This window comes from Vanessa atalanta, chromosome 2, assembly GCF_905147765.1.
Source record: "Vanessa atalanta chromosome 2, ilVanAtal1.2, whole genome shotgun sequence".
Taxonomy (NCBI): Eukaryota; Metazoa; Arthropoda; class Insecta; order Lepidoptera; family Nymphalidae; genus Vanessa; species Vanessa atalanta.
In genome coordinates this window covers 455473-469679 of record NC_061872.1, presented here as the reverse complement: position 1 = coordinate 469679, position 14207 = coordinate 455473, and the positions used below count along the sequence as shown (strand labels likewise).

Below are 14207 nucleotides of genomic sequence, written 5' to 3'. Positions count from 1 at the left end.
TTTTAAATTCTGTTAGATTTGACCAAACATTGGCGTGTAGTAAAATATCGATATTATAAACATTACATATTTGTTTATGTTCTTTTCTTGGTATTAATTATCAAGGTACGATAGTTTGAAGCTTACCGCTTGTTTACGGATAGATCTAATGAATAAACACTTTGAAATCTGAAACCGATAATATTAACAGTACCTTTCATTATGTAGGTACTTGAAATCCTAGCTAATATAGTAAACCCTAAAACTGCTTAGTACATATATATCGATACCTAACGTCTAACCAGATTTATTAAAAACATCGCTTTGAATTCTATATTAAGTATCACGAAAAGTGGAAAATAAATCCATTGAGTTATAAATAAAAGTTTTCAAATTTGCCTCAAAATCATCCAACTACGTATAAACTATACTAAAAACTTACTTAATGAAAGATGACAGATTAAATTAGTTAAATCACTTCCAAAATATATTGATATAAATCTTTGTTAGGTCAATAATAAAGCATCATATTCAGTAAGTAATACTTATATTTTAGTGCCGCATATTTTTAATACGACTACAATCAAATCTATAGAAAAAAAAATGCATGCACATTGTATAATCCAATATTCATAAGATAGGTCATATCGTTATTAATATTTTATTTTGTAGTTTTGTACCACATGACACTTAGCGATTACAAATAACAATACCGCCATTGTTGTTTATAAAAAGTAACCAATGAAATATCGCCAATCGGCATTCTTTTTTCGAACTTGTCGAACGTTAGTGGATGTAGTGTACAGACGCTTTCATAATTTAATTTTAAATAAATACGACCAATTTGACAAACATAGTAAAATATGGGTCTTAATAATTTTAGTGATTATGGTAGTGGTTCTTCGTCGGAATCGGTGAGTAGTTGTATTAAAATTTTAACATAAAGTTATCTTTAATAATATATAATTTATTTTTAATGAAAAATGAAGGTATTTTTATTATTTTAAAGTTAGTGGGTAATAAGTTAAATACATTAACATTAATTATGGTTTTGCCTGTTTTACTGAAACGTTACGTTTTGTTACTGAATAACATTAAATCTTTAAATATAACTTATAATAAACATTCATGTTATGAACGCCAACTTCATAATTGCGTAGGTATTAGGTATAATCTAAATTTACCTACATTATCATAATAAGATATGCCTACTAAATCCTAATTGTATTATTGAAAATAAAAGGAAAGCATAATACATGCAACGGTAATAATAAATAGCTACAAAATTATGATAATTTTTACAAATAGTTATTAAAGCGTTTTGATAATGTCCAACGCCATCTATCAGCCATAACGGAAAGCAGAATACGCACTATGAAAATAAGTCACTCTTCGTAGGAATATGAAATAGTAATCTATCTATATCTAATAAAATATCTTTGTTTATCTTTGTTATCAACATCCCTTCAGAAACCTCTAAAATTTTTAGTGTTTCTCTACTATATTGTGCATGTATTATACTTACATATAAACCTTCCTATTGATCCGTTGTGTAATTTTAAAGATCTAAGCATACGTAGGGACAGTCAGCGGTCAGCGACTTTGTTTTATACTACGTAATGATGATGTTAATTAAAAAATATTTTTAATTAACTTTAGTATTTTTTTGCAAGCTTCGTATACGGTATAATATATGGTAGAATTTTTGTAGTTCACGCCATGGGGAAGCCACGACACGTGGTCTGAATTTCAGTCACTGTTACAAGAACCAGACAACACAAGAAGGCCGAGATCATCGAGCTTCACGGATAGTAAGTTTAATAAATAATCTCATTTATAAGCACAATATTTATTTGTATCATTTGTATTGTCTGTATGATATACACCTTTAAGTTGAGAGTTAACCTTTTAGTTAGAGTTGAGTATGAGAAAATGAGAAAATGTGATTCTCATAACGTTGGTACAAGGAACAAACACAATCTTGTTACTCCTGTTACTCGACTGCATAGAGTCAGTAACTCTTTTGTGGGGCAATGTATACGCTTCTACAACAGGATCCCAGAAAGCGTTCAAAATGCTTCTGTTGCGAAATTTAAAAAAATTGTTAAGGAACGCTTGTGTGCGAAAGGTTACTATACAATTAGTGAGTTTATGTTTGATAGCACACCTTGGGAATGAAACGATCGCCTCCTGGCTGTTTCTACTCATATATAATTATGTATATAATTAATTTGACGTAAAAAAAAAAAAGTCCCGCTGAGTTTCTTTCGCCGGTTCTTCTCAGGTCAGGGTGTTTTCTTTTTCCGAACCGGTGGTAGTGTTTAACTTGACAATCAATAAGAAAGTGTAATACTTCTATATTGAATAAAGGAATTTGAGTTTGAGTTTGAGTTTTGATTGACTACATTCCGACAAACAAGTTCCTAAATTTCAGTGTTGTCACCAGGCTTCTCTATCGATGCTATAATGCAAGAATTCAGGCAAAACGGATCCGACTCCCCCTACGACCCCGAGGATGAAACGTTGATCAATTTTAATAGCAGAGGTAAGTGAATTGCTAAGATCCTAATGTTCCACCGCTTTTAAAATAAATAGTGTTACGATATTTTACCTGATTGATGATTATTCAGCGCTTGGCGGTATGGGTCCATCAAACGCATACCTTCGTCAGAAGTCGTGGCCTGCTCCTGAGGCATCCCCGTCTGTATGTCTGCAGCAACCAGCGGAGATCAAACGAAGCGCTGCTGAGATTATGTTATCTGTGACTCCTGCTGAAGGTATTGAATTTTAATGTTATATTGTGTGTTTCAATGTTGTTTCGTTAGTTATGTGTCTAGTTCAAACAGCTGCACATCCGGGAGTTCCGAGAATCGTGTGTCAGAGAATCAATTTCTGTCAACAAATTCACAGAAGCATCCTGAAGCAGATGTTTTACTGATATGCCTCGGGTTGAACGCAATCCATAATTTCAAACCTCTTGTGGTCGATAATATAACTATTGATGTGTAATCAAAAGAAACTTTATTATTCTCAAATAAAAATAATATAAACTAATGATAAAATGATTTCATCATTTAATATTATCCAGTTTCATCGACACCAGAACCGTTGCCAGTATTGGAGTCACATGTGATCAGCGAGCAACAGCTGCGGGTACTGAGTTCACTTCCCAACTCCGTGTTGTACTCGCTGCTGAAAGAGCTCGAACAGAATCGCTTGCAGCTTGCGGCGCCTAGTAAGCAAGTCGAGGTATGGCGTATTCAATACTCAAATAAAATATATTAAATATATGACATCTGACAATGACAACATTAAATATAGATACTAAACTGTAGCCTGTAAAAGCATCTGAATTGTACAAAATCAGCTCTATCGATTGTCTGGAACCGGTCTCGATTCAGTTGCAAGATTTCTGTTTATTATTTTTGGAAACGTCAAACCAGTAAGATCTCCGAGTAATCAACGTCCTCATTAGCATTAGCAGCCCGTAAATGTCTCACTGCTGGGATAAAGGCCTCCTCTCCCTTTGAGGAGAAGGTTTGGAGCATATTCCACCACGCTGTTCCAATGCGGGTTGGCGGAATACACATGTGGCTGAATTTCGTTGAAATTAGTCACATGCAGGTTTCCTCACGATGTTTTCCTTCACCGCCGAGCACGAGATGAATTATAAACACAAATTAAGCACATGAAATTTCAGTGGTGCCTGCCTGGGTTTGAACCCGAAATCATCGGTTAAGATGCACGCGTTCTAACCACTGGGCCATCTCGGCTCATTCCCCAGGAAATGGAGTGTCGCTTCTGCAAGAACAACGGCGAGCGCGAGTCGTACTACCGCTCGCACCGCCTGCGCGTGCGCGGCCGCGTGGCGTGCCCCGTGCTGCGCGCCTACCGCTGCCGGCGCTGCGGCGCGCGCGGCGACCACGCGCACACGCTCAAGTACTGCCCGCTCGCCACCGCCGACGGTGAGCGCGCCGCCACGGTACCGAGTACTGCTGGCGGTAAAATCGCTAATTGACTGCGTAATATTGATGAAAATCGAAACACCCGAGTAAATATTGACCGGTTTATTTTCAATAAATATGTATTTGAGGAAAATCTAATTTAACATAATAATTATGAGGTATTTAGGTAAAATTAATGAATTTTAAAGCATCATGTTTTGTTTAGCAGTAATTTGAACGAGAGTTTGGACACAGGTTCGTTTCTTACATATCTAGTACATTTACATATCAATTAGCGCCATTATCCGAATCGATCATTAGAATCGATAATCAAAATGTTACTTTGCTAGTTCTATCTGTCAAAATTTGAATAAATGCTAAGCAAATACATATCATAGAAAAATTCGTATTTAATGGCGCAGTAACGCCATCTAGTGTAATATAGCTAAACTAGAGCGGCTGTTGAGCACATCTCAAGCACCACTACCGTCAAGAAAGGTCCAGAACTATTAATGAATATTATTTTATTATATTATATTAAGTATAGTAAGTAAATATAAAAAATATTTTCGTTGATACACCCAAGTAAGGTCCAGTTATTTTACCATAACAATACTTGCGATATTGCAATGCTAAATTTTTTGTATTTTCTACACATACTACGCTTTTGATTTTGTATTCACTTTGGTTGCTTCACGAACGTTCACTGCGTTCCTTCTGAAATTTGTTTTATAATTTAATGAAACAACAATATGTAAAATGTTCTTAAGTTGATATTATGTATATTTACATGCAGGGCGTAGTGTGAGGCCGTGAAGGTAGGTACTACCCTAACATCATAATATATTCTACAAACAAACAGCAATATTTGGTATTGTTGTGTTCCGATTTTGAGAATTTTGAGATTTTGAGAAGGAACCTAACCTCCTAGTACTCAAGCTTGGTGGCGTATAAACTATCGATAGTTAAGGTGTTAGCGATAGTATTGATAGTCTATTGATAGTATCGATAGCCCCAATGAGCAATACTATCGATAGTATTGCAAATCCCATTAGTTTTAATTTAAACTATCGATAGTCCAAAACTATCGATACTATAGTATCAATAGTATCGCTGCTACCAATAGTATTGCTTACAGAGAGCTATCGATACTATCGATAGTATTGATCAAAACGATACTATCGATAGTGCTATCGATATCCTGAATAGTTTTCGATCAACTATCGATAGTTCTGCAACGCTGTTCTGTTCGTACGCAGAGCGCATGAAGTCGGCGGCGATGCTGCGCAGCGTGCGGCTCGCGTCGGGCCGGCGCCGCGCCGCGCCCGCCGCGCGCCCCCCGCGCGCCGCCCCCGCGCCCCTCGCCGCGTGCGAGGCGCCACTCGATCCTATCTGGGAGGCGTTGGAGAAGAAACTTATGCTGTGAGCGAGCACCGAATTATATTCTATATTTTGTATAATGCATATTATGAAAATTATCACGTTTGATTTTTTAATAGGAATTGTCGAGTGCCATTTGTTAATCGAATCGGCTCATAGATGGCGCTAGTGGTTATGTCATAACGATCATGTTTTTTTTTTCTTTTTTTTATATGTGGCGATACTCGTGTATTGTAATTTTGTTTTTCTTAAATTAATATTGACGATATTATTATATTAGTGAACGACGATCGAAGTCCCGATGTCATTGAAGGTATTTTATATGATTATATTAGTATTGTACATCCGATTGCTTTGTACGGCACAAAGTTATTATATTATCAATTTATTATTTTTTCGTTACTTGAATCGTATTGAGTAACGGTTTTAAATCTAGACAAAACTTTTTGAAACTTCCAAACGATATTTTGTATTTTTGTTCAATGAATCAATTTAATTCAGTCATCTGACTTTGGCGGACGTTTTAATAAATGAAATTACGTAAACGCGAATACATTTTAGCGTTCAATCGTAAATAATTGGTCACTAAAATGTTTATGAAATCTGTAATCGAGCATAAAATTAAATTTTAAAACAAACTTCAAATACGACATTAAAAAAATCTTTGTTAATCGAATTAAAAATAGGTCGTTAATATTTTATTTATTATCAAGATTTTTAAATTTCGATAACAGATTTTTTTTTCATTATTTAGATAAACTTATCATTTTTTTTTCTCATAAAATATTTCTGTCCGCATAGATTCATTTATGAACAAATAAATTTAAAAAAAAGGAGTATTTTCAATGAACAGTGTATCATGTTGAAAAGTATTTATACGTTAAAAAATCATTTTTAAATATTTGAGACAATATTTTTAATAGCAAATATGTTTGATAATTAGGAAGTTACGTTTTTATTATTTTGTTGATTAATTTATGAAGATTTCGTTTCGTTTTAATTATATCAGTTGACATATCTGGGTGTTGGTGTATTTTTGGGTCCAATAAAGATCTAATAATAATTAAGTGAGTTTTATTTCAAATTATAAATGTAACCTTTTGGGGTTAGCACACATTCGACACATGCAGGTTGCCTCATGATGTCTTCCTTCACAGCCGGAAACACATCATACTAACACAAATTAGGCATAATTACTGATGCCTTAGTTTGGACAACAGTTATAATTCACTGGTTCTAATCAATCGTTATCTCACCTCTTGATTTTTTTATGGCATTAGTTGGCAGACGACCACCATAAGGTGGCCCATATGGGGCCACCTGATGGTGGTCACCACCGCCCATAGACAAAGGCGCTGTAAGAAATATTAACCATTCCTTACATCACCTATGCGCCACCAACCTTGGGAACTAAGATGTTATGTCCCTTGTGTCTTTGATTACACTGGCTCACTCACCCTTCTAACCGGAACACAACAATACACAGTACTGTTATTTGGCGGTAGAATATCTGATGAGTGGGTGGTATCTACCCAGACGGGCTTGCACAAAGCCCTACTACCAAGTATAACTTGTAAATTATTTCTAAAGACCTATTCCAATCGAAGGACTATATATAAACAAACCTTACATTCAGATAGGTATTCCATACGAGTTTCCAATAGCTCTACTATATTATGCAGTACGAACCGTTCTTGATTAATAAATATTTATTTATAATACGACACTATTCCTCTGAACTACTTATATTCGCTTTGATTTTATTTCCAAAGTTCCAATAACTCGACATTGAAAACAGAATTTTCTCACAAATCCATAATGAATAACAAACCACAGATTATTTAAGGGGTTCGACCACAGATGTCATGTCGATTCAATGTCAAAGTTACTCCTGTGATTGGAATCGTCAAGTTAGATATAGTGCAAATATATTGTAACGCCAAACAGCAATACTTGATTTGTTTTGTATTCTGGTTTTGAAGAGTTCAAAAGTCAATATAACTCCAAAGGAGATTAATAGCGGGATAACCTTAGTGCTCAATGTTGGTGATGCATTGGCGATGTAAGGAATAGTTAATCTCCATACAGTGCCAATGTCAATGGGCGGTGATGATCACTTACAATCAGGTGGCCCATTTGCCCGTCCGGCTACAGCAGCAACAGCTTGTAAATTTTCCACTGCTGGGCTAAGGTCTCCTCTCTCTCCGCATGGACGTCATTCGCTGGCGGCTATTTTAGGCGGAAACCTCTCGCTGCCGAGCGTGGTAAAGGCTATGATCGACAGCGAGAGGTGCTGGAAGGAGACGGTCTCGTTCTGTGAAAACGTCATGTCACAGAAGGAGGCCGCGGAGCGGGAGCGTGAGAACTGTGCAGCTGACCCGCTTCGTCGAAGAAGACCGGGGAGAAGGCGTCTTTCCTATGGACACCTTCCCCGCCATAAGTGTCGCCGGTGCTAGGGGGTCTCTGTACCCTGAGATTACCCTACGAATTTGAGGCCCGCAGAGGTGGACCTACCATTCGGACGTCACGGTAAATGCGCAAGCGGTCCCGTGACGTTCCCCGTAAAGACTGAGTAGGTACCTCTAGTTTTTTAGTGGACGTTTAGTGCCGGCGAGCCCCACATAATGCGTAACAACGTATTATGTGTGGCTTATGTGGGACTTCATGGGCTTAATAATTTTTTTCGCTTGAACTGGTAGCTTGGTGCTTGCCTGGGTTTGAACCCGCTATCATCAATTAAGATGCACGCGTTTTAACCACTGGCCCATCTCGGCTCTTCCTCCGCCTTCTCATATAATAAAAAAACACAAGGAAACTACGTGACAATTTATTCGCACCCGCAAATACCGCGACCTTTCGCAACAAAGAGCTCTATTTTATATAATCGTTGAAATTCTAATGTGTTTATACAAAATTTTCTATAAGAAAAATACGACTCATTTTAAAAATAATACTTGAAATAAAAGTATACCTTTAACAAGAAGACAAAAAAATAAGAATAAATGATTTAATAAATCAATAAATTTGTGATTTATTGCATGTGACAACTACCGCACACATTCACAAAAATCACACTGGTAAAGACCTGGGTATCTACTACATTTGTCAGGGTTATAGTAAATGGAAATACATTAATGTATTAAACATCAGCTATATATAATTATGAATAAAATCAATATCTATATGAAGCTGTAACCTTAAAATGTAGGGTCTATTAATGTTCCGAGCGAGCTGATTATAACCTCAATACCAAGAGGCGTTTTGATTAGTTCTGCCTCGCTTGTAATCCTGGTCGAGACGAAACAACTATAAAGACTTTAATCCACGGCACACTTAATACATAGTTGCCTCCTTCGTTTCCATGTTTGAATAATTTTCCGCTTGCATCTCGGTTGTCTAATATCTGCGTTGATTCCTAGAATATTTCGAATTCACCGGAAATGTTTTGTATAACAGTTAAGAATAACGAATTTGATATACAAGTAGTGTAATGTGTAAAAAAAAATATTCAATCTTTTTAAATCATTTTATACTAAAATGTATTTTATAACTGTTAGTATTACATATGGTGCAAACTTAGGCACTACGTCGAGACTCGTCCATACATTGTAGATTCTATTACAATTGAAAAAGGAATGAAGGTAAACAAACCTACCTAACCTAAACAAACCTAGATTAACATTTAGGTATTCCATGCAATTTGTTACTAACTACTTACTACTACACTACTAACAGAGCTTGATTAACATATATAATACTAGCTGAACCTGCGGCTTTACTCACGCGAAATTTATGAACACAAACTTCCAACACCCGTTTTACCCCCGAGCCCAAATATCAAAGAAATATCATTGGTCGAGACCTAAAATAATCAATATGGATTTGCAAAAATCTTTTTTTTGTACCGTTTTCAAAGCTATTATTGGAACTTTGGAAGTCAAAGTAAAGTGGATATAAGTAGTTATCTGGAATAGTGTTATCTATATACTTATTATAAATATATAATATCTATATTAAAGCGAAATACCACTTACTGATTGTTCACGAAATCTAAGAAACTGAAACACCTTGAAACTTGAAATTTTGCAGGTAGGTTTCTTATAGAGTGTAGACATCCGCTAAGAATGGTTTTTACGAAACTCCGTCCCTAGTGTATAAAACGGGGGTTGGAAGTTTGTATGAAAGTCTTGTATTTGAAGTGAGAGACCTCAATTTAAAATGTATGCTCTGTAGATGGTGTGGAGGTGTACTAACAATGTATCTTTAGAAATCAACCCCTCTTTGGGTTAAAACAGTAGATGGTAGTATAATATGGAAGTCCAATGTTGTTATAGTAAAATTTATAGGTAATTATATTAAAATTAATTATAGTAAAATAGGTATTTAAGTATAAGAATTATTGAAAACAACCACATACTATATATATATATATTATAAGGAGGGATGTTTTATTACAACAATAAAAAGTATTTTAGCGTGGACCTTAAAGTATGTTGGACCGATTATACAGGAATAATATTTTATTTCATTTCAGTAACAATAAGACGTACAGTTACAACTGCGGATAAATCCACATGCACAGCTAGTATGTATATAGTCATTCATAGCGACTGACTACCGTAAAGTGTAAGCAATTAACAAAATAAAAATAACAGAAAGATAGTAAAAGTTAACAAGTGTGTCAAGCCGCAGTCTTCGACTAGTGCGGAGAATACAAATAGAAATATTTTTAAAAAAGTCACACGGCGCCTGTATGCAAAGATCAGCGTGACATACTCGAGCGAAAAATATTTAATCGATTTTACGCTTTGTCTACTTAAAGTTACGGCTTAAAATTCTGTGCACCGAGAAAAAAATAAAAAATAAATAGTTAGCGTTAAAATTTGTACTTTATTATTGTACGAGTTAAGTTTCAATTTGAATGACAACTGAAGTCTCAAAAATATTCAAAGCTGACTTAGCGCATCGAGCTTACCGTTTAAATTCATTGAGGTGTACAGATTTACTCCACTTTCGACTTTAAATATGAACAACTATGCGATATTTTGCTCTGTCACGTTTTATTTGACAATTAAGTTTTAGCGACATAGCTTTAAGGTTGAAATTCGAATGAAATTATTTTCCAAAATATGTAGGTTACAATCCGGTTGATTTGGGAATGTGTGCCGGCGATTTGGGCCGCGGGGTCAGGTGAAAGGGGGGAGGGGGGTATCGTTAATATTATGCAGATGTATATAATGGCTAATGAGATAAGTTCTCGTATACGTCTGCTTGTTAGGTTATTTTGTTAGTGGGTTACGGTGTGGATTTACGGAACTTAGAGCGAAGTACCTGTTTAATACAAATAACTGTTTTATATACATATTTATGAAATAAATATTTAAATATTCTATTTACTAACCACGTTGACGGAATATGATAGCTTGGTTAATGAGATGTTTTTTTTTAGTATACTAACAAAAAAGATCTAAGAAATTATTAATTCATATTAACATTAGATGAAGCTCCTGAATATTGTTAAGAAAATATACATTAGTAATAAAAAATAACTTAAAATTATAGACGACTTTGTGATATGAATATTACTGATCGCCTATACAATTCTGTTCTTAATCGTATTGTTAATTTATATATGACGCTGACTGTACCACTGTACTGCTAAAGCGATAGGTGTGATCGTCAGCGTTGCTAGAATTTTATCCTGGATAACCTAGAATAAGTAAACAATTGGACAAATATCTCGGTTCCTACAATTTTAGTTACTTGTTGGTAGGACTTTGTGTACATTTCTCTGGAAAGGTACCACTCACTCACCAAATATTCTCCCACCAAAAAACAATACAAGTGAGTCAATGTCACTACAGGTACAGAGGACGTAATGTCACTACAGGTACAGAGGACGTAACATCCGAAGGTTGATAGTTTTTACGGCTTCAGTCGTAGATGATGGTGACTACTTACTAAACTTAAAATACTGACTCTTAAAATCTGTTCGTTTTTATCTGCCTTATCATATTTATAGTCAAATGCTTAATATGAGAAGAATCGCATTTTACTTAAAACTGGTAACCGCTACAACCCTTCTACGCCTGTCTCTAAATCTAGATGGTAAAAGATGGTAGAAATATCATTATAATAATATGGTTTCAATAAATTTTCTGTGAAAGTCTAGTTTTGTATGTAAATAAATTTTGTATTAATATTAAATTTCCCACTGCACATGCACATGAAAATTAAGTGGTGCCTGCCAGGGTATGAACCCGAAATCATCGGTTAAGATACACGCGTTCTAACCACTGGGCCATCTCGTCTCAGTTTTGTATACATGTATTAAATTATATTAACTCAGTTTAAAATTATGAACCAAGCACACGACGCCGCTGTGTTTATATCGTTAATTCAATTAATTTAAAATTAAACTTTCTTAAAAAATGTACTCATAGTTGTTAAATATGTGATACTTGCCATTAAATACAACCTTATTTATCCCTATTAACGCTACAAGTTATTGTGTTAATTGTCTTTTAAAAGTTTTTTTGTAGTCAGCTCACAGACAAAAGTTCATACAATATGTTTAGTCATTGCGCGACATTAATGTTTAGGTCATGTGTTAATCACATCCCACCATCTATAGTTATATACGTATTTGCATTTTATAAATACGACGTGTAGGCTTAACTAGAACTTGGCATTGTGTAACAAGTAGCGTATTTAATATGTACCAATATTATAAATAGGTAAAATCTCTTTGTTTGTGTAAGGGGTTAGCTCCGGAACTAATGATCATATTCTAATTATTTTCTTACCGATTGAAAGCTACATCCGTCCTTATTTTTATTTTATTTAAATTGGACCCGTGTTTCGCATATGCTTGAATCGGCTCAATTCTGCATACTTATATTATATCTATCGTCAAACAATAACACTTTGTGATTCAGTTTGAAGGGCCAGTGTAACAGTGGGATATAATATCTTAAAGATGTGAAGAGTTGTGAGCCATTGCCGATGTACGAAACTGTTAATACTTCTTTAACACAAATGACTCTGGGCGAGGGTGGCCCATTCGCCCGACCAATCCTAACCAATGCAAAAAAAAATATATAATTGGTTTCGTCTGAAATCATTTTGTTTTAATTAGTCTACACAAATAAATATAGCTTTATATATTTGATAAAATCAATAATATAATATCAAATTACAAAACTAGTCAATATGAATATATAATTACCTTTTAAAACTAAAATGTGTTTACACGATGTTTGGAAAGTAAAATACAAAGTATTATATCTTGGCAGGTGAGGCTTCGATGTCTACGAGTCGTTGTTTGACTCAAACAATATTCATTGTCTCAGAACCTCTCTCATTTTCTTAATACACCTCACACTTGTAGCGATGTTTTTAAAACAAGATGAGAGAAAGTTATTGACCTCTGACAGTCGTTATAGCGCCTATTAATAAAAGGGAAAGAAATTTGTTGTTTAATGGGAATATATAATGGGCTTTCGTGTAGTAATTAACAAACTATTATCTCATATAGTCGTCGGGTAATTGGCTTATTTTGTTCCGTTGTCGTTTCCAATTAATACTAGTTAGTAATTTTGACACATTGTATTACATACTGTTCGACAGAGGCCTTCATTCCAGTCAAGGAAAGTGTTATTCAAATTTCGTATAAATAACGCAGAACTTTATTCGACACGTGCGGATTTCCTTTTAATTTTCTTTTGTACCAAAGACCACACGAACAATTAATTTCACCAAATACAATTATATTTTATGTAGTGTACCTACTCGTAACAAGAGCCGAGGCGTCCTACGCTCCGCAATGACACCTTTAACGGCAGTGACTGCATTGACATGATACCTGGAATTAGTATTAATTATTTTTTATACTAAATTAATGTATAATAGTATAATTATTGATCGTCGTGCCGCTTCTTATCAGTAGAATTTACAATTGAAACCGATGATAAGAGTGTACTTAAATGAAGTAAATTCTGATTTACAAAAATACTCTATAATGATTCTGTGTATATCTAAGTTTAATTCTAACATTTAAGCTCTAACATAAACTAAATCCTTCACTTTATAAATCGCTGCAGACACAAACATAACTCCCACTCGATTCAGACGGTACCGTTAAGTTAATTTAAGTTATATTCTCTATATACAACTCGTTGTTTGTCACTTTATACTTACTAGTAAATAGGTAACTTGAGTTATTTGCGAAAATTGATACAGATTTACGTTCTACGGAATATTTTTTTTTTAGAGTAAAAATAGAAATATTACAGGAGTTATTCTGTAATATTTATATTATTAAACACGAAACTCACCGTACAACACGATCGCGAATATAAAAAAGTGACATGCAACATAGCTATGATAAGTATAACATTTAACGATAATTTAACTCGTCAAAATAGCGTAGCAGCGTGAGTGAAGTTAGATATCGTTTCTTACAGAATAGCACTGCTTTTTAATTATTTAGGAAGAAATTAAGAAAAAATAGGAAAAAGAGCAACAAATACAAATTATAAAATTAAAATAATAAATCAATTTTTATTTAAGGCTTCGAGAATTGAAACAAGACTTATAGGAAGCCATAAAAATATATTTTTATAAATAAATAAGTTTTATTGGGCTGTATTATTCAATAAACATCTAATCTCACCTCATGCCCATAATGAGTGTTGCTAGGATTTTTATTCATGAAACGAAAGCAGAAAAAGAATATTATATGATTTCCATAATTGAATTTATAAAAAATCATCCATAATTTGGATTTAATAATTCTCGACTACTTATTTAATTTTCCAACATTCGCTTTCTAAAGATCCCGATAATTTTCTCCTAAACTTTGTTTATTTTTACATAACATTAAACCGACTTATAACCGTCGGT

The 14207-nt window shown here is 34.4% G+C and overlaps 1 protein-coding gene across 2 annotated transcripts; it reads left to right on the top strand.

The window, feature by feature from the left end:
- The first annotated feature begins 750 nt into the window (after positions 1 to 750).
- Positions 751 to 5986, top strand: LOC125073459. Of its 2 annotated transcripts, none has more exons than XM_047684311.1 (7): positions 751 to 893; positions 1691 to 1790; positions 2426 to 2524; positions 2610 to 2756; positions 3068 to 3228; positions 3764 to 3944; positions 5183 to 5986. In XM_047684311.1, the coding sequence occupies exons 1-7, from the start codon at positions 843 to 845 to the stop codon at positions 5347 to 5349; spliced, it is 906 nt and encodes a 301-aa protein (XP_047540267.1). In that variant the 5' UTR covers positions 751 to 842; the 3' UTR covers positions 5350 to 5986. The 2 variants fall into 2 exon arrangements, with proteins under 2 accessions (XP_047540267.1, XP_047540258.1); XM_047684302.1 differs by having other exon boundaries at positions 2414 to 2524.
- The last annotated feature ends 8221 nt before the right edge of the window (positions 5987 to 14207 follow it).

What these genes read in the sequence shown, in the direction of transcription:
- LOC125073459 (XM_047684302.1), top strand. Translation starts at nt 843, where the DNA reads ATGGGTCTTAATAATTTTAGTGATTATGGTAGTGGTTCTTCGTCGGAA. An exon ending in ATCATCGAGCTTCACGGATA is followed by an intron (nt 1,791 to 2,413) that starts GTAAGTTTAATA and finishes CCTAAATTTCAG; the next exon opens with TGTTGTCACCAGGCTTCTCT. An exon ending in GATCAATTTTAATAGCAGAG is followed by an intron (nt 2,525 to 2,609) that starts GTAAGTGAATTG and finishes ATGATTATTCAG; the next exon opens with CGCTTGGCGGTATGGGTCCA.